This window comes from Anoplopoma fimbria, chromosome 2, assembly GCF_027596085.1.
Source record: "Anoplopoma fimbria isolate UVic2021 breed Golden Eagle Sablefish chromosome 2, Afim_UVic_2022, whole genome shotgun sequence".
In the NCBI taxonomy this organism is placed as follows: domain Eukaryota; kingdom Metazoa; phylum Chordata; class Actinopteri; order Perciformes; family Anoplopomatidae; genus Anoplopoma; species Anoplopoma fimbria.
The window spans coordinates 30,776,170-30,797,813 of record NC_072450.1 but is presented as its reverse complement, the minus strand read 5'-3'; the positions used below and the strand labels follow the sequence as shown (position 1 = coordinate 30,797,813).

Here is a 21,644-nt window from a genome sequence, read left to right as displayed (position 1 = left end):
GCAGGGGCATCATGCTTAGGAGGGCATTCCCGAAGTCCCTCTCCCAAGCAATGCTCTTCAGTTCTTCCTGGGTAACCCCAAGGTGTTACCCGATCAGATGAGATATATGATCCCTCCAGAGTGTTCTGGGCCTCTTACCAATTGGATATTCCCAGAAAAACTCTAAAGGAAGGCTTCCAAGAGGTATCCTGATCAGTTGCCCGAACCACCTAAGCTGGACCATTTTGACGCGCAGCAGCTCTACTTCGGCTTCTTTACGGATGTCTGAACTCCTCACCCTATCTCTAAGACTGAGCCCGGCCACCCTACGAAATAGCTAAAATAATTTTTTTTTGGCCATTTATATCCATAATCTCATTCTTTCGGTCACTACCAGATCTCATGACTATAGGTGAGGGCCGGAATGTAGATGTAAATCGACCATCACGGTCTGGTACCAGAGCCATATCACTGCTGACGCCACACCGAACTGCCTGACCATCTCTCGATCCATGTAACCCTCATTTGAGACAATATTTGAACTCCCTTGGGGAAGTGACCCACTCCCAGTTGGAATGTCAAAATCCACCAGTCTCTGCTACAGCTGATCAGCTGTGTATAACCGGCCAAGTTGAATATGCTACGTCTTTTTGCAGAAATCCCTTTCTAGCAGAAAGATTTAATAGTAGTTATAATGTAACCAGCAACAAAGTATGTATAGGAAGTGCGCTGTTGTAGATGAACGGGTCAAATCCCATGATCATTTTTTTAAACTTAGTTAACTTGTTTTTTTTATTATTATTAGTTTCAGTTTTCAGTCGCAGTTTGGTTAGTTTTAGGCAACAAAACTGCTTAGTTATGTTTAGGAAAAATATACATAGTCCACAGTAGGCTACATATACAAATAGTGTATTTAATGTTTGCTTGGATAGGGAGCTGATAGCATTGTTAGCTACTGATTGTCTCTGCCATGCTATATAGGGTGTAAATAACCACATTGGCTCTTCTACAGGGTGAAAATAGTATTGTTGGCTTCTGACACCTTGGTAATAATAGCATCTGCATTATAAAATCATGGTAAGGTCTAGGGTGGTAAAATATATAAAATTGAGGGTGTCTTCTGGCTGCAGATGCAGGTTGGAACAAGCCTAAAAATATTCACACATTTTTTTAAATGTATTCACTCAGTTGTAAAGAGGACATAAACATTCAATCCAACCAGAATCTTTTTCTTTTGCCTGTTGAACATGTGGTCAGCACCCTGCTTGATGGTATGACAATTCTACTGTTTAAAAATACTGTTTAAAAAATATAAAACCCAAGAAGACTAATTCTCAGTATGAATCATAAGAACAAAAGGTAATCATTCAGAAAACAATTTTAATACATACAGTTTATCACAATTGTATTGCCATGGCATAAGAATTACACAGTTCAGTGTTCAAGACTACATAATTGTGACACTTCATATATGCTAGATCTGACAGAACTTCATCAAAAAATAAAGAATGAATGCATATCCAACAACACAGTATCTTCATATTGCTTCAAGAAATTTAACTCTTGCATCCTTCCTAATTTTCTTTTTAGGATGTTTATAAAAGGCTTGCCAATGGCTCAAACGTTGTATCCTACAACACTGACTATGAATCATCCATAATCCCACTTAGTATTTCCATAATAAAAATAAACCAACAACCAGTTTTCTGTGCTTGTTTTCTCCAGTTAAGTGATGAGAAGTAACAAACACAGTACTTCATTTAATTATTTGGTACAGAATCAGTGATGTTAGGCAAGTGTACACTTCCAAAAATATTTTTGGCTTTTGTATATATTTGGAAAAGGCATGTCCTCTATTGACTGTCATTATATATTATATATCTGTAATGTTCAGCTCATCACAGGAGTCATTCTCAAAAACAACAAAATATGTATATGTCCATGTTCTCAAGAATAAACACAAAGAAGTCCTTTATGATGTGACGCCCATTCCTTCATCTGTACAATCCAAAACTAAACAAAGGTTAGGGAAATGTTGTGATTTGGGTTAAAATTACTACTTTACTAGTACGTATGAGGTTTTGTTGATGAACCCATCAACCCCAACCTCTCCTAACATGTTAGGAGGAAGGGTTCGCAAACATGTTCCACATATGAGAAGTTGATGCCACTAGTCCTAGCAGACATACATTTTGGTCAGGGTACAGATGTCTGCGCCTCCCTTGCATACATGAAGAGATGAAAACCAAAATTGATGTTACACTTACCCTACAAGCTGCAGAAAGTATCATTTGAGTTTTTCTCTTTACACTAAGAAATGAAAATGATATCCTTTTATCTCATATGATTCCAATGAATTGACCCAAAATGTATCCAAGTCATATTTGCTTTAATGAATCTAAACATCACATTTTGTCAATATTTGTCCAGTTATCTATGGGATAATTCAAATATATCATACAAATGTGTGCATGGACAATAGGAGTTGATATGTGTTGATCTTAAATATTGTTACAATGTTTCCCTCTCTAAATAGCAAGATGGGAATTTTTCATGGAAGGCCACTGTTTGACAGTGCAGTATTAAATATTGACTTTTAACCACAGTAGTGTACAAGTTCCAGTAGTGCATGAAGGTATAAAGGTAATCTTCTGGAGAAGTTTATTGTGTTACAGGATACCATTCCTGTGACCATAAATAAGTGGTGCGAGCTAACAGAAGGTTGATATAAAAGCCAGCAGGCCTTGATGGATGAAACAGGGAGGTAAAGCAATGAACCAGCTCTTGCACTTATCAAACAATATGAAACAAATTAGACGTGGTGATGAGCACACAGCAGGGATTGTGTGTTTCGTTTGCTTGTTTGGTTCACTGGTCTCTCTTGGCACTGAAGCTCTGCCACAGATAACGCTGTTAGGGAGGTAAATAAAAAGACTCTGAGAACAGCAAGGCTTATTTGGGCTAGGTTGTGCGCCAGTATCTGAAGGAATCACATGCTGTCCTGTTTTCAGTCCATGTACGATCAAATGAATCTGTCAGTGGTCCATAGCTTCAAACCCTGACGCTCTCGGTTCTTACTCCTACTCCTGCATCAGTTTTAGACTTGTTAGAGATGGCAGCTCAGTTTTTGCTCAGTACATGCATCAAGTCCCTTTCCAATGTAAACTTTCAACATAGGTTAACTTAGTTTTTAGGTTTATTTAAGCAACTAAACCACTGGGTAAAGTTAAGGAAAAAGATCATGTTGTGGGTTAAAGAAAGTACATTTGTTACGAAAAATAACTGCTTGTTGTGCAACTGGCATTTGTAAAGTCTGGAATTTTATGTAATGAAACTACAGTAAAATAAGTCAAAGTTGACCTCTGGTTCCACACAGGACAAGAACAGTGGTCTCCTGGGTGAGTGGTCATACAACCTCCCCTCCAATCTGCCCTAAATGGTTATCTCACTATTTAAAATACATCAGTTGCTCTGATAGACTGCTAATGATCCGGTTGGGTTTACATTGGAGTTAGTAGAAAGCACTGACCAAGCTGTGGTATTTTAGGCTTCGAGAGTGAGCCGGGTGTATTTCTCCCATCTTTGGCTCTACTGATCATATTGAGTCAGTGTAACGTCTTTGACCGGCAGATGTTCTCCGGTGGAGACAAGCATCCATTCTTGTCCTTCTTGTCCTCCTTCTCACCAACTGCCAATCCGTTGCCAAGCTTATGCTGGTCCTCACTTTCATCCTCTGTCAGGCTGCTCTCTTCCTCCTCCTCCTCTTCATTGTCACTTCTTTCATCTCTGGTCAGCTGTGACATAAGAAAGAGGGAAATACCGGTAAAGAAAGGATAAGGGTTGCAAAGAGGAAAAAATGGAAGGAGAAATAGTGGATGTTCAAAAAGCAGCTGGTGGAGCAAATACAAATAGAACCAGACATCCACCTGAAAGCAGATTTGGAACATTTTCTGCAGAGAACAAGGCGCAGGAGTTTGGGGTTGTTGTCAGTTGAAACAGTGAATCTTTTATAAACTACATTTTTTGCACTCTGTTGCTCCATCAGTGAGAATAGATTAGGTGTTAATATCAACTGTTAATTATCTCATAGCCTGTTTTCATTCAGTGTTGATGTGTGTTACAGTAATAGTATTGGGGAATATATGTGTATAATTTGCCCCGGGTAGCTAAGCAAGCTGTTTTTAACACAGCAACACACAGAGCTAGAGACAAACTTGTGTACAGGTGGACATAATGAGGTAAGTCTGCTAAATGATCATCAGTGCTGGCAGGTTATGTATTGTAACAACTGGTAACAGCAACATGTATTTCTACATGAGTCAGAAATAATACACCATTGTGTCATTGTAAAGGCAAGAGATATTCAAACTACAAATCGGATTTTAAGAATAATAATTTTTGATTAAAACTACGGTTTCATTTTGGTAGAGTTGTCCATCCTTTCTCTCAGTTATGAACTCTCTACTCATCAGGTTAAAGGATGGAATCAGGGAACACAGTGATATCACCACCTCTCAAAATGATCTGTTTTGGAATTTTCCTTCTCGACTGTAATTGTTCACTAGTATAGTTATCGTTATAGTTGTCCATCAGAGGTAAGGTAGAACGTAGTGTGTCAAGGTGGATGGATTGGTCAACAAAATGTCTTACGTTTAGGGTAAGGCTGGATTTATACTTCAGTTCATCCAGTACAATGTTGGAGGGTTTATGTTCATGGTCCATCAAAACAGATTTGGAAATATTGATAGACAACAAACTTACAGTGCCAAACATGAATTTTCTGATCATGCGGAAAATGAGGTAGGTCCAGAATATGTGCAGACAGAGAAGAACCACCAGCATCACATTGAAGAAGTAGTAGCCAAAGAAGGCAGGGTAATGTTGAACGGGGTAGACCCAGGTACAGTGGATCAGCCTGAAACACAGCAGGATAGAAACGTCAAAGTCTTTAAAAATCCAGATGTGACCTGTGTCCTGTGTGATCAGATTTTGTTGTGCATTTTTTCAGTAAAAATGAAATGCTGTAGAACTTGTATGAGCAGATTGAGGTGTGATGTATCTGTTGACCCAGAAGGAGGTAATGGATATAAGACACACCAAACTGAAATCTATAGTCTTACGTTTTAAATGTGTTTTGTGCTAATAATGTCTTCAGCAAATACTATCATATACCCTTGGTTTATTTGATTAATTTGTCTTAAATGAATTCATTTAGATTTTTTATTAAGCTAGGAATGTGCAGATCTCATCTTCCAGAGAGTCTTGGTCAAGACAGCTGCAGTTTAATGTAAAAAACAATTTCACATATTAGGACACATACAATACAACAACACAAGGGAAATAGTAAAAGAAGAGGGGCATACAGGCCAAACCAGTTACATGTATATCCATAACACATTCCTTCGAGTCAAGGATTATGTTAAACAGCAACATATTTCTTTCAGACCTTTAAAGGTATTCAAAGAAATAAACCTCCAGTGCTGGTATAACTGACTAACTTCTTAAGGTGCCACCATATTAGTTTTGAACCAACATTGGCCTCTCTGTTTCGTGTCAAACACACCTAGCTCATCACAGGACGCTGATTGTTCTGTGCTCTGGCTTACCGAACACAAACTAATTTCCTGAAGCCCGACAGGATAAACTTTTGTGTGATATGTGAAATCATCTGGGTGTACAGCCAAGTGTATGTTTATACTACATTGCATTTTGAAATACTGCCAGTAAGGAGGCAGCAATGCTGTTTATGCCAGTGTTATCAGTGACTACATGTGTTAAAACAACTTGATATGTTTGTAGATTTCATTTTTGTTATTACAGTTTAACTAAACTAGGTAATCTAGTCAAGCCCAACAGAACTTAAACAACTTGTTTGTGTAATCAGTTAAACTAACTATCTAGCCCAGCTATGCAGAAAGGTTAACTGCATAAAATAGTGGTAATGAATGGAAGAGGCAACTTGTACACAATTTATTTATTGTTTATCTTCTCTTTTTAATTGCTCTCTATATATTTGCACTCTTTGTAATGTAACAATTTTCATCTGGATAAATAACGTTATATATTTTCTTAACAAATGTGCAGAATACTTTAATGAGGTGTCCAGTGTGTGAGCAGACACATGCTTTTCTTAGTTTGAAAGAAAACAACTACGTTTAAATGTCCTAATCCAACGGAATCTATGGAAAGAACCTGAAATATGCATTAGAGCTGACTGTTGTATAGCATTTGAATGCATACACATAGTGTTCAGATTTTCTCTCTCAAACATTGACACACATGCACTTCATTTATGAGCTTACCAGAACGGGAAGATGATCAGTCGTGTTACCATAAACACCAAGGCGAACAGCACAAAAAGGCTTTGGCAGGTTTTGTCCCATTTGGCATAGTTGAATAATTTTGCAGACTGAAAGATAAATGAGTTGTATTGTTAATCAACCATATTTCAAAACACAGCAAGTTTAACTGATTTACTGTCCATTTTCTGCTGTATCATGGTGTAATCATAACTAGCTAGGTAACCATTGGAATTATGTTCATTCTGGACGATTCTGCCAACAACAATGCCAATGCCGTTCAGTATCAACAGAGGAAAGGGCAGTTAGAATTTGTGTGGCTGTGACTGACCTCCAATAAAACGTCAGAGGCATCATGGACAATCATAACCAGCGTTCCTATTCGAATGTAGTTGACACACCAGGAAAATGATAAGAGGACCAGTGTGGCCAAGTGATGAATGATTTGCTCCTTAAAGTCCTATAGGAAGAAAAAATAAAACGTGTTAATTAACATGGAGAACAAATATAGTCTTTACATTTTTTGTGTGCTGATTGAAACTTTGTCTTGATGGAGGCACTAAACTACTTCAGGGGACCATGGAAATCCAGCCATTAGATTTCAAAATATTTTGTCATGGGCAAAAGTGTTTTCAAAGCACATTTTTGATTGTGGCACAATACAGGTCAGTGGATCAACAAAATCACCCTCTAGAGATCATCATCATCATCCAGTACTGACATCACCATGGGCTTAAGCATGGCGACTGACATCACCATGCTTAAGCCCAACTAGTTACATCACTGGGATAATTTGTCAGCACTGCATTTGTTGTTCAGGACTTGAAGAGGTAAAATACAGAATAGACTGCACCAAATTCAAAGAACTTCTGCAAACAATAAATAGTTTATAATAATAAAAATGTGTGCAATGTAAATTTTTTGTGTCAATGCAGCAAATGTTCAATTGCCATACCAGACAGTAATTACTAATGGACAGGATGCTCTAGTTATGGCAATGGTTATGGAGTATTTCAATTTCAGATGTTGGATGGTGAGTGCAGTGCCAGGTTGAGTGCATCCTCTGTGAACCAGAATGGGTGATATGGAAATTATAGTGAGTCCATCAGGTGGGAATTCAGACTCAATGTGTTTAAATGCCTTTAAGCTAATGATTTAAGGGCTCCAGGCCTATCATCATTCAGTCCACATGTTCTTTCTGTTTTGAGAAAGTATTTAAAAAGGACCTTTTTGTTGACTAAATGAGGAGTTGTAGATGTCAGTGCAGACTAAGGCCAGTTGGTCTGAGCATTGGCTTAGTAATGCTGGGGTTTAATCTCCTGCGTCTGATGCTTTGTCTTTGTCCAACTGTCAAAACAACTGTCTGACTATATTTGTTTCCATTGTGAATGGTGATGGTGGCTGAGAGGCTGGGAATGGCAATGTTCTTCCAGTGGGTTTCTCAAACCAGACCAAAAAAAGCGTTCAACCTGTCTGGTAGTTCAGGGTCTGCATCACTGTGCATAGGTAACTGTTTTTGTCAGTCAGTTCCTGTAGACTTTTCAAGAAAGCTTCCTTAAATTTACACAGAAATGTAAGGGCTGGTGAATGAGTTGGTCCCTGAACACTCATTCCCTCCTTATTCTTCCATTGAGGCAGCCCTAACAGTGCCAGAGTATCTATTGTTCACTTCATGAAAACTAAAATCGTACTTGGTGATATCTGCACTGTATTAGAAGATTATAAAAAACTATTGACACTCTATTCTGCAGTTGTTTAACACTGTTTGAGTGTTAGTAGTGTCGGTAGTCCAAACCTCTCCTCTGAGCTGAGGAAAGCAGACAGCACTGATGAAATATGAAGTTGTATTTTTTTTTACAATTGAAATGTGCTCATGGTTATGGCTCACTAGTACAAGCACAAATAACACTTTTATGATAAAGAGAATATACAAGTAGAAAGTAGAGTGTGATATGAAGCGACACTAAATGTGAGAGGCATCATTATACCTGTAATGAAGCCTCTTGCATTTAAGTTCTACAGTCAGGCTTCCATTCGCCCCCTCACCGTCTGTGTCTCCAAAATGTTTGTACGTCTGGGTCACAGTTTCTGTACAGGTGAGCACATTCTCCCGTCAAGTTTGGTTTTATAGATCACAACTTTTGTCTGGGAATGGAGTACGACCCTTTCAGGCCCCGGTTTGTGCACAACTGTTACTAATGAGACCCCTGGAGAGCAGGAGATTCAACAAAGAAGACATTTTGGCCTCTCAAAACTGCTTCTTACCTTTCTCTTGACATCAAAGGCAACGCTTAGGAGAAGAGAACCATAGAAGCTCATCTCCAAGATATAATACCAGTACTGAGACTCCAGCAAGGACTGCAGACAGAGAGACACAGAAAACAGAGTCAGGAAGACATGGACAGCATGTAAGTAAGTCACTCTGCTCTTTGTCCTTACCCCTTAAGCTGGAAGGAATGAACATTAGAAGACTCTATTGTCCACTCAACACCAATCCTTTAAATCTTAGTACAGGCAGGTATTGAAGCTATGGGATCAGATATCACAGGTTTCATCATTTCAAATAAGTGATGAAACCAGTTTATCAGACCAATAGGAGAGCAGCGTAGAATCCCTAGGAATAATAAATGCAAACCAAAAGAAAAGCAGTACAGTTATGCTAAAGCTGTGAGTTTGGATGCAAATAGCATTTGTAACGGACTGTTCCGAGTATGTAGAGTACTCACACTTGTGAAGTATCACAATGCAAGCTTGCACTGGTATGTCATGATATTGCAGTGCTGGTTAATGAAAGAGACTCAATTTAATACTCATTCCTCTGTATGGCAAAGGAGACCATCAGCGAGAAGACTGGCTATTTCTATTTCATTATTCTCAATGTTTGTCACCTCGTCTGAATCCCTGCTTTAGATGAAACGATTTACGGCACGCAGAATGGAAGAGTCTATGTTTAAATGGTCACAGGAAAGCTTTCGCAGTGAGTAAAACATTAGCCAGTATAAATATAGCAGGATATTTTTCCATAGCGAATGTAATTTTTTTTACGTTTTATTTTGTAGTAATGGCTTACGCTGGGGCAGGATCAGCAAAGAGAAAAAAAATTGAATAACCAAAGAACCAAAATAGAACCAAAATAATAATAACAATAAATTACAATTAAGGCAGAGTCTGTTGAATATTTGGGCAAGGGCCATTAGCAGTGTTCGATTACCTTCTTTTGGGAAGCTCTACTTTCCGTTGGTGGAAACGTATTAGACAAAAAGGAGTGTGTGATTTGTGTTGTGTCATGGTTTGGTATTTTGAGAGGCCTCAGAGTCATTGACACATGGCATGCTTTATTTGAGGAGGCTCTGGGTGTTCAGACATTAAAGATATGACACCCATGACCTGTAGTAGTCCTCACACATTGTTTTTTTCTCCTGCCTGGTGGAATACATCTTCAAGTCACGTCAATTGTATTTATATAGAGCCAATTCACAAAGTTATCTTATGACATTTTCATAAAGAGCATTTCTTTATGCAGCAGATTTTCTCCCAAAACTTAACAAACTAAATATGTTTTAAAAATGCCCTGCTATTCACTAACAAACAAAGTGTGGTTTCAAAATATACACTCTATCAACAAAGTATTGCATTTAGTTTTGCACATACAAAAAAATATATCCTACAAGTACAAAAAAAGATATATCCCGAAGTACAAAAATATATCCTACAGGTACAAAAAATATATCCTACAAGAACAAAAAATATATCCTACAAGTACAAAAAAGATTTGGGAAAAATTTGTTTTTGTATGACATAACTATTCTGAAGCACTAGACATTTGTTGTTACTTTGTTTGATAGATATGTTATTTATAGTGAAAATAGACCAGAGGTTCAAGTTTTCCACATGGTTGAAATGAAATAATACTGATGCTAATATGACCATTATGGTGTAATATGATGATTAAAAAGTAGTGGATACAAACCTGCTTTGGAAAACCCATCCATACTTCCGAAGTGTCATAAAACCAGTCTTTCTACAAAAACATAGAGAAAAATGTTATATTTGTGCATTTCATTTCATTGTAGAAGGGTATAGCTACACCACAAGGCTGCTTGTAACTTAAACATTTAACCACAGCTTTCTCAATAGCTTTTCACATTAATATTTCAAGTTTCTGGCTGAGATGGGCTACTGTTCCAATCATATTGGCTACTCACATCATACAGTGCAACTATTCCTCCGATGAATGCCGACAGATAGAAGACAAACCTCCAGCTGTAGGAAGCAGAGAAGAGACATTCATAGATTATGGCTATTAGAGGTGATGCATTATTATTAGAATCACTATCTTTTTTATCAAACACACACAAAGTAGTGACCTGGCTTCTCTGAATTTCTTCAATATTCCGGGAAGGTCCTGACAGCGTCTTCTTCTGAACCAGCGTAAAACTTGTCTCACTGACAAACTGCTTTTCTTAGACAGCCCATCAATGTCTGCCTGAAAAAGAGTGAACACACACACACACACACACACACACACACACACACACACACACACACACACACACACACACACACACACACACACACACACACACACACACACACACACACACACACACACACACATACACAAACAATTAGAGGGATTGAGTGTGGGTAATTTAGATATATGTCTATCTCCCATCAGAAGGAACATTCTGGTGGTTAATTATTCAAAACCTGCACACAAAAAACAGGCTCATGCATTTGATACGAGTGCACAGAACATCTTATTCTCATATTTATCCCTCTGGAAGGTTTGCCTCATAAAGCACATGGCTTTGGTATATCCTGTATACTCTGGATTTGAAACGAAGTCCAGGTTGACTGATTTGACCCTGGATATGTGCACACCCAGGTTCCTGTGGATGCAGATAGATACTCCCAGATTCCAGTATTCCCATCTCGGACCTTTGCCTCGCAGTCGGCGCAGTACTTGTTGTCCTCCTCTCTCAGCATTTTGGACAGGATGGCCTGGTGCTGCTCACTGAGTTTTGGGACTTCACTCTCTCCGAGCAGGTGGCCATAGTCTGACTGTGGATATTTTTCTTGAAAGTTCACTATGTGTATTGTTTTTGTCTGCACGTGAATTACTAATACATTTGCATTAACATTGAGAGATATCTGTTGTGGTGTTCAATTGGTTGGTGGTCTATACTAAATGTTTTGCTTTTAGGGATGTACTTTGGAGGGTTCAAGATATAAGTATTGTGTTTATGTGTTTATTGTGCTCTATACATTTGTGCGATTGACTAACTTAAAAATATTGAATCACAAACCTGGCAAAAGTATTGTTAGGCGCTGACCTAACTAGCACTCCAAGCAACCAGTCTTACCGTTACAACATAAATGGAAAACTTTCAAATATCCAAGATGAAGTAGCAAAAGCTTTCAACCATTACTCAATTGATTCTGTAGCTATCTTTGCAAAATGTGAATACAAATGTTTGTCCAGTATATAACAATGCATTTGACACTGTTAATCATAATATTCTCATGACTGAGTAACCCAACTTCAATTGTTCTTCAGGTACACTTAAATCGATTGAATCATATTTGCTAAATAGGTCCCAGTATTTTAAAGTACAGAACTATCAATCAACTGCCCTCCATTTGTCAACAAGTGTCCCACAAGGATCTACCCTGGGTCCAATGCTATTTTCTTTATATATCAATGATCTTCCATTACCGTGTCCTGACAACAACATCTAAATTTATGCAGATGACACTGTAATTTACTTACATGGCAGTAATATGACACAAGTTGCAAATTATCTCACTAACTCCATGGATTGTGAAAGCAATGCTGTTTACACCGAAATGTGTCCAGAAACAGTATGCATGTTTTCCCATAGGTTTCTTCCTTTTTTCTCCCTGTTAAAGGGTTTTTTTAGGGGAGTTTTTCCTGTGCCGATGTGAAACAAACACTGCCAGTGTAGAGCCAGATGTTTTGGTATCTGGAGAGGCTACAGGTTGTATCTGAATACAAGTATCGCGAATATCTGTTTGATTCAAAACCCTTCTACAAAGCTCAAGTAAAAATGTCTCTAACCAGGTCAAATTTAATCTTTCAACTTTCAGGTTTAGACGAGATTACATGTCAACAGAGGCATTTACGATATACATGCTTTCTAATTTTTGTATTTTTTACATTTTTTTTCATATAACTTACTGTTTAACAACCTGGTCAAAGGCTAGCACAACTACTCTAAAACCACTATAACCCAATATAAAAAAAACTGTGTCATGTACAAGATTATATATGGCTTGGCATCTCCTGCTCTCAGGCAGTTTGTTACCACAAGAACAACTGCATATCATCTCACAAGAGGTGCAGAAAGAGGGGAATGCATTATCCCAATCAGGAAAAGTGCTTTCAGTCAGTCTGCATTATCTGGAAAAGCTGCACTAGAATGAAACTCCATCCCAGTGACCATTGGACACATACAGTTCATTTAAAGTTCATTTAAAGAAATGGTTAATTAGTACCCAGCTCTGTCAGCACTAAAACATAACTGCACCTTACTGTCCTCAATCTGTCCGTGCTGAACTTCCCTTGGACTGTCTGATGTCACCTGTCTGTCTATCTTGCAATTGTCAGTCAACCCTCATCTATGTGTGAATGTATTTTATTGTTGTTCCGATGTGTCAGACTGATTAATATTTCTAACATACTCTGCTACTACAACTACTACTTTGCTTGTATGTCTGTGCTTCTGCTCTTTATGTTTTCAGTGTCTAACAATGCAGCATCATTTTGTCTTTAGTCCATGTTTCTATTCAACATAATTATCCCTAATGTATTTGCTTGTCATAATAGTACTTGACAATGTAGTATAAGAGTTTCCTGAATGATTTTTCTACTTAGGTTAATATTCTCTATTCTTGAATTATTGTTCCTGCATGCTTATAAAGGATAAATGATGAATAACTTTGTAATTTTAATCTCATATTCTGTTTTTTAGGATGACTTTGTAACAATCTATCCAGGGACTACAGATGAAAAATAGCCTCTTGGCTAACTGTGGCACATTTACGGTAATGTTTTATTAATAAGCGCTGTCCCTATACCAAATAAACAAACAAAAAAAAGGTGCTAATTGGCTAGTTGCTATTTCCACCATCAAAACCACCACATGAACTGCTGGGCTTGGTCTATAATACTTTAACATATAGCCAGACCTTACTGTTTTTAACTTACTGTTCATAATGGCTGTTACCCTTCAATTTGCTAATGCTAATCGCTAGCATGGAAACTTTTTTTATTTTTTGGGATGTTTACTATTATGATAAAGGTGGTAAGTGCTGTAAAAGGGTCTTTTATAGTGACCAATTATAATATTACTGTAACACTTGTAACTAATTATTTTATTCACAGCATCTTTAAATGAGACAAATTATTGTTTTTATGGCCTGTGTTTCCTATATCCACGTATCTTAACCACTTACTACATGAGCTAAGTAAAGAAAAAATATCCAAAATGTCTATTATATTCTTCACTGCATTGCACAACTGTTCTGAGCTCAAGTCTGAACCAGTAAGTAGCTCAGACAGTTTGGGTATAATAACTTTAATATGACAATATCTTAATATAACATGGTTATAAGACAAGACATACCTTTACACTACCTTACTTCGAAAGAAGCAAAGACAAGACAAAACGGTTTAATAAAATATATGACTGAATAAAAAAATACAGTTTAAGCAGGAGCAGCATTATCCTAGAAAGCGCCCATAGTCACATTGATTTAAGACTTTGTTTGCAGTTTGTTTGTGTTCGTCTGCACATATCACAACCTAGTCACCCAAAGAAAATTTCTCCTGCAAATCTTAAGTCAGTAGAGATCAGTCAGTACAGGATTCATCTGAATTTTAAAACCCGCCTGTCATACAGTGCTGAGTTACGCCCCTCACTAAGACAGTCAAATAGCATTGTTCCTTTTCAGAAAGAGGTGGTGGAGTTAATCGTTTATATCGGGATTCCGTTATAAAGCCTCTTACCTGTTAGTATTTTTTAAAAATGGCTTTTTGGAAAATTATATTTAATACATAGCTGTTTTAAGATTTAAGATTACAATACAATACATATAGGTTTCATGTTTGTTCCCTGAGCTTTTAAATATTACAATATATTGTACATGTACGTGTTAGACAGTTTTTCCTTTATTTAGTGAAGTGGGATAATAGCAGGGGTAGACGTATATTTTGAAACAGGGATAATAGTTTTGGAATGATATTCATCTTAAGTATATTTATTTGCACTATTAAAGAAATTGGCATATAAGACCATCTTTCTATTGATTTATAAATTGACCCAAGAGTAGGATCATCATTTGATTTAGCTAACCAGTGGGGCACGCTCACATGCACTAACATGCACCAACATGCACCAACATGCACTAACATGCATTAACAGTAAAACTATTAACACTGGACAGCAAAAGTCCTTCATTCAGATATTTACTTGAAGAGAAGATCGATAGAAAGGAATTAGCAGCACAATGTACTTAAATAAACTTAAATACACTTAACTCTGTTCTTTGTTTCAGGTGATTATGCACTAATTAAAACATAGTAAGGAATAGTATATTCCATATCTGACAATTAATCTCCCTTAGAGCTTCACACAGTTCCTTTTATGGTGTAAAATTAGTCAAAAATAATTTGCAGTTTAATGGCAGGAGTAATATTTCAAAATGTAAACCAACCCTCTCTGTTATTGTAGAAGGGGCACATTGATTTTATTCGTCATGTCAGCAAAACCTACCGCTTGTTTAACTTGCTTGTCCCTGCGGGTTCTGGGAGTAACTATAGCCAGCTTACTTACAATCACAATTAATTGTTTCTTTTGCAGCACGTGTCTGTATTTGGTTGTATCTGATTTTGTGTTTTTTTCTGAATGCAGCCCATATTGCCAAACTGGTTAAGATGTTGTCTTTATTTTCATGTTCTTTTCTTATTTAGCAGTATGTTGAGCATCAGTTGAGTGGGAATGTGTTTACCTGAGCAGGATTTCTACTCCGAGTAACGTAGTAACGTTCCAGGATGGGGTTGTCCGCTGCTTTCAGATGGACTCTCTGCTTGATCCCAGCAGAGACTGCTAGTGGTGTTGCTATCCACCTGGAATACATTTAACACACACAGGGTTCAGTTCTAACAATGTCACAGTAAGCAGTAGATGCAGTTTTATTGAAGGCATGTTTATTTACATATAACTATGATGTTCACAGTGAAACTACGCCACCTGGCAGAAGTACAGAAATACATTCAGTCAATGAGACAGTGATAACTGTGTGTGTTGTTCGTCTGGTGCATCAACATTACATGTACACAAAGATTCCTTTATTCACTCACACTGCAAGTAACTGTTCAGACTCTGAAGTGAGAGGAAGGGACAATAAGGCTAAAGAAAAAAAAACAGCCAAAAATGTGTTCGTCTGGTGCATCACTACAGGACGGAAACATTACAATAACAGATGCATTAAAAGTAGCCATGATTATTTATATGACTATTATTAGTATTCTGTCATGATAACTTATTGCATGTTTCCAGGGCGTTGCTCAGCTGGCGAACCGTGACGGTCAGGGTGAAATGTCTTTTTGTTCGGTTGATTGTTTGTTGACTAAGTGTTATGGACTAAAGGAAGTAAGGAACACAGCAAACTCAATGCAGCAGAAAGTTCCAATGAACTGCCAAATGAACTGCTTTCTTCCATGGCAGACACAGGAAGGAGCTCCATTTCCCTGCACCTGTTTATACCTACCCAGGGAATTTGGGCAGGCGATTTGGACAGCTGTTTATATTCTACCATCAGCTAATACAACCTAGGCTTCTCAGGCAATCTATCAATGTATTGGAAAGCTAACTGCCTCCTGTGGTGCATCCAAGATATCCTGGGGGGTTTTAACACCAGCAAACTGAACTCTGTGTCGCCCAGTGTTTGCCTGGTGAAACAAAATCACTAAATGTACACACAAGTTGCAGTTATCGCAGTCAGAATCACTGCTGTAAGTAAGGGAAGGTAGTAAACGGCTTGGGGCCTCCACAAAATTAAATCATTCTGAATCACTGTCCCCCAAAATAACTTACAAAGCACTTTAAAAATATGCAAATCAGCGGTATACTACTTACTATGTACTTCTACTTCAGAGGAAAACATTATAATGCTACATTTATCTGACAGAGAAATTTTACTGGTGAGATTTAGATTTTATGATATGATAATTATTGTGATGAATTATTATCAATTAAAGCTACTATGATGGAATTCATTGTGTAAATTTGACGAGCTTTAAGAATAACTATATAGAAACAGACCAGCTTCTCTCTGATGGTCTTGTTTACTGATGGAGGTCATATAGAGCAGCGGGCCCCAACCAGCGGTCCCCAACCACCGGTACATGTCCGTGGGTCATTTGGTCCCGGGCCGCAGAGAAGGAATAAATAACTTCTATTATTTCCATTTTATTGATTATCAGTGTCTGAAAGATGTTTTATTTTGAAAAATGACCGGATTCTCTCACAGTTACATCCGCCTGTGCCTCTTGACACATGTCGAGATGCTTGTCTCGGTCACGTGATACGTCACCTCAAAAAGTAAGCCCACAAGCTAGGGAAAATGAGGGCTTTTCTGCAGTGACAGCAATCAAAACAAAATGATGGAGTACACTGGACAAAAGGAACGCACTTCGGGTGTCATTGTCTCCCATTACCCCCAGATGAGATGGTCTCGTTGCAGAGAAACAAGCTCAGGGCTCCCACTGATTTAGTGTTATGGCGAGTTGTATTTTTTATGCATTTTATATTTGTTTTCATGCCGGTCGTATCATTTTATTTCGTCATGTTTATCCGCCACACCTTGAAAGCCGGTCCGTGAAAATATTGTCTTACATGTAACCGGTCCATCACGCAAAAAAGTTTGAGGACCGCTGATATGGAGGATCAGGACTAAACTGAGACTGATTCAAAACCAGTTAAAAGATCTCACAGCAACTTTAAACTATCCCGCAATATACTATAATCAAACACTCCACCTTGAACACAGGAGGAGCAGTGCCCTTCATATGCTGAAGACACACAGTTGTACATATCCCTTTCCTCTGATGATCTCAGTCCTATTAGCAATCTATTAAACATTAAAAAATTATAAAACTTGTTTGTGGGACGCATTCACTGTTAGTTCGAATATCAGCAAACATATCCTTCCCACAGTAACATACTGTATAATCCTTTGACGGAGAGAGATGTGCTGTTGGTACAGTATGGGATAATAGAAGCACAGAGTGTGGATCTTACCTTTCAAAAAGGAATCTGATGAGTAAGAAGGCGAAGGTGTAGGGGACAGTGACGTAGAGATGTGAGGCTTTGGCATAGACCCGGCCATCCCTGTCCTCCAGGTCAGCCCACGTCAGGTTCACAGGCAGCCAGATTCTGTCCCACCAGAACCACTCATACAGTGTGTCAAACATCCCTCCAACCTAACACAGCACCAGATCACACAAACACAAGAAGTTAGGATATACTGTAGGTCCTACCAATGGACATGCAGCACTGCCTGTAGCTGATATTTATAAGGGCAACACAGAGGCGATGCACTGATCCAATTATTCTAAAGAAACAGCCATTTAACACTGAGGTTGGCAACAAGGTTCACTTTCATCTCATTTGATATTATCATGGAGAATGGTCTCGTACGGAATTGAACTTATTTTCTTATTACTTACTTATTTGAATGTCCTAGTTGAGTCGCTTCACTTTCCATTTCATACACCCATGTTTCTGTCTTTGTTCCTCTCTGTCAAGCCGTGTGACTTGCACTTTATCTATCCTTTTCAAACTACTGAGTCATGATACTATGAGTCAGGGGAAAAGGTAAGATTCCATAAAATGGCTACAAGCAGAATGCTTACTGTAGTGTACCTATAGGTTTATTTACTATTAGGGTGTAGATCTGCATATGGACGGTAGGGACACCTCCCTACCAATATTTTGGGAACACAAAATTGTCCCCACCAATATTTGAGTTAACTCGTACGTATTACCTTTGGAGTGAACAGTGGTTCATTCAGATCTGTGCTCACAGCAGCCCTTTTACACACAAAAACAGTTTGAAGACTGAAATCGTACTTGTTGATAAATGCACAGTTATAGAAGATATTATTGAAACTCTCCATGCTCTGTTGATGTTATCTTGGATTTCTGATGAAAGATTGAGTTGATATTTCAGTTTTCTCATCTCTTGAGGATTGAAAGGTGCTTATGGATTAGTTATGGCTCATTAGCACAAATAACACTGTGTGTGCTTGTCTGAATGTTTATGATAAGTTGATCTATAGCCTGCACTTTATCTGAGAAGGTGCAGTTAACATTTGCGTGGACTATCAGCCAAGGTGGGACTACACTCACACACAAAGAAGCACACACACTAACCCACAGTGCTGTGTTAAACGTCACCCTTCCATGATGCCGATGAGAGAGAGAGAGATGGTAAATTGATATTCAGAAACACACAGAAACACACGCGTGTTTGTTTGAATGTAATTGTAAAACTGTTTATATATCCTAATTATTTAACAATCGTAATGTTATGTTAATATTCATACTAATATTATTGTTTACTTTTGTACTTTGCAAACATTGCTAGAAAAGAAAACGTTCATGTTTATGGAGCCACATTAAATTGAACAGAGAGAGAGATTGCAGCCTAGCAACAAATCACAGTAGAAAGCAGTTAATAATGCTGTGTGTGTGTGTGTGTGTGTGTGTGTGTGTGTGTGTGTGTGTGTGTGTGTGTGTGTGTGTGTGTGTGTGTGTGTGTGTGTGTGTGTGTGTGTGTGTGTGTGTGTTCTGCTGGGAGACTACACCTAAGGTGACCTCCTGTCTATCTTCTGCCCAACCAGCTTCTCTAGCTCGATACCATCTCTCATTGTGCTTTGTTTGAATTCCAATAATCTGCTACAGCAATATTCTTTCTGAGCTGCATATCAAATTATAAAAAGTGACAATAAAAATGCCAACACCACTTATATACAACTCACAATGACAGCGCAACATGCAACAGTTCCTAACAGTAAATGGTAAATGGACTGTACTTGTAAAGCTCTTTTCTAGCCTTCTGACCACTCAAAGCTCGTTAACACTACATCTCATCATTCATCCATTCACACCCATTCATACAATGATGGGAGGGTCTACTATGTAAGGTGCTACCTGCCCATCAGGACCATCTAACCACTCATACATATTAACACACCGCAGGAACAGCCAGCGGGATCTATATGGGGTTAAGTGTCTTGCAGGGACACACCGACAGGGACTAGGGGAGCCGGGGATCGAATAGGAGATGCTCTGATTGAAGGACGAACCGCTTTTTGACATTTTCCGTTTTAATTCTTCATGTTCCAGGTTGGGCGGGGCTCTTACAGTACCAGTGGTTTTGTTTGTTTTCATGATAAACATGAGCTGAGTCATGTTACGTAGGTTCTAGCTGAAAGCCAGCTGCTGCTCTGTTTTATATCTGGAAGGCTCATTAGAGCCAACAAATGAGAATCCTGTACAATATGCAGGCTGATGTAGTTTAAAATGTTTGTTTAGTTCACCTTTGGATTCTGGCATATCTATCAGCATGTGTGTGTCAGCACCAGCACTAGCCTCTCTGTGCAGTGTCCTGATATGTTTCCCCCTCAGCACATTCACTTTAATTTGGCTCTTTTGAAAATCTCTTTAGTCTCCTGGATTCAATTCCAATATATTCATGATTACAATTTATGTTAGAAGCCTATAATTTCTCCTCTGGTTGACTCAAAACATTAACAGTGAGTGGAGGTACAAAAGTTTCCTCTGCAATTAGGGAAAACATCTAAAAGTCTCACTAAGTGGAAATATCCAAGGAAAGTGCCAGTAAAACAGAATAACACCTCTGAATCAGCTTTAAAAAGCCCAATAAATCTGCCTGTCATGGCCTCAGGCCTCAGTTATCCGTTAGCTATTGTTTGTTTAGTGCTTCAAGTGATATTAAAGGAGATTTTCATTCCACCGTTACATAGCTACAGGCCCTACTAAGGTTTCCTAGGTTACCGGTCCTTCAAACTGTCACACTGAGATAGAAAACAGGTATCAAACATATTTAACAGTGTATTGATCTTTCTCAGAACAGGGACTTCTTTCATCCAAACTCAGCCATGACAAAGCTCACAGAGAGAAAACCTGAAACTTTCACTCACATTGAGGCTAAAACAAGCAAGGGGCTCACCAATCACAATGCAAGGTCACAGGCTTACCTTCCCGGTGTCAGTGCTACCAGAGGGAGCAGGTGAGGGCTGTTGTTTCCACACCAGCTGACTGACGGCTGTGTTTGCTGTGGAGAATGAACACGGATGGTAAAATCCTCTATTGCCCCGTTAAGACTAGCAGCTAGCCAATCTTTCTTTGTTTGACATTCTTTAGGGTCACACCCAGCACTGCAACAATTACCTGAGAAGGTTTTTTTCTCCCCTCCAGGAAATAGAGGTAGGTGAGCGGATTGCCATAACACACGCACACACATACACACACACACACACACACACACACACACACACACACACACACACACACACACACACACACACACACACACACACACACACACACACACACACACACACACACACACACACACACACAAGCTTTTCTCCCTTCCCTGAAGGGATCTAATAACCATGTTTGTATTGTGTTCCTGATAAAGTGCAAAAGCCGGTTCTCCCACAAAACAAACCTTCAAGGGACAGAGGAAGCAACTGCGAAAATATCTTGACCTTCACAAAATGCCAATTGATGATCTTGGCCCATTATAAACATTATGTTTTATTCATATTAATGAAACTATGTTCCAAATTGCTGCTTTTTCCTGCCCTTCCAAGTTAACTTACGCTACAGATCCTTAAACCAGTTCAGAACATCATCCGACTCATCATTTGTCACAAACTCTTACTCTTAACACTGGCAATGATACTGCTTTCAGCTCTTACACTTCTTTTTGACATTTAAATCTACTTTCAGTACTTACTCACCATGTGACACTTTAACTGCTTTCAATGTTTACCCTTCAGCTACAGTCTGACTCACTGGCTGTGGACCGTGGGTATAACCCTGCCACTGGCCGCCTATGTCACACAACAGTCTCCTCCTCTTCTGTTATCTGTGCTATTTATTTTGCAAGGCTTGCTGCATCCTGTGCTTCACGCCGGAGAAATAGAATAATGCCAGAGCGTTTTTTTTACCAAAATGATGATGTGTGGAGCAGACCTTTTGTTAGTGCTGACACAGCGCTGTGGAGATAGGTCTGGCTATGTGA

At 38.6% G+C, this 21,644-nt stretch overlaps 1 protein-coding gene across 2 annotated transcripts; it reads right to left on the bottom strand.

Annotated features, from left to right (window-relative positions):
* Positions 1 to 1,341: 1,341 nt before the first annotated feature.
* On the bottom strand, positions 1,342 to 21,431 carry LOC129102735 (ceramide synthase 2-like). Of its 2 annotated transcripts, XM_054613006.1 has the most exons (12): positions 21,361 to 21,431; positions 20,590 to 20,666; positions 17,606 to 17,787; positions 15,312 to 15,429; positions 10,646 to 10,764; positions 10,484 to 10,541; positions 10,249 to 10,299; positions 8,544 to 8,636; positions 6,610 to 6,738; positions 6,282 to 6,388; positions 4,741 to 4,894; positions 1,342 to 3,773 (listed from the first exon to the last, which is right to left on the bottom strand). In XM_054613006.1, the coding sequence occupies exons 3-12, from the start codon at positions 17,776 to 17,778 to the stop codon at positions 3,585 to 3,587; spliced, it is 1,191 nt and encodes a 396-aa protein (XP_054468981.1). In that variant the 5' UTR covers positions 17,779 to 17,787; positions 20,590 to 20,666; positions 21,361 to 21,431; the 3' UTR covers positions 1,342 to 3,584. The 2 variants fall into 2 exon arrangements, with proteins under 2 accessions (XP_054468981.1, XP_054468974.1); XM_054612999.1 differs by lacking the exon at positions 20,590 to 20,666 and having other exon boundaries at positions 21,361 to 21,370.
* Positions 21,432 to 21,644: the final 213 nt, after the last annotated feature.

Excerpts from the sequence above, each read along its gene's own strand:
- LOC129102735 (XM_054612999.1), bottom strand. Across the intron at positions 6,389-6,609 it reads CCTCTGACGTTTTATTGGAG|TCTGCAAAATTATTCAACTA; the intron begins GTCAGTCACAGC and ends TTTATCTTTCAG. Across the intron at positions 3,774-4,740 it reads GAAAATTCATGTTTGGCACT|CTGACCAGAGATGAAAGAAG; the intron begins GTAAGTTTGTTG and ends CTTATGTCACAG.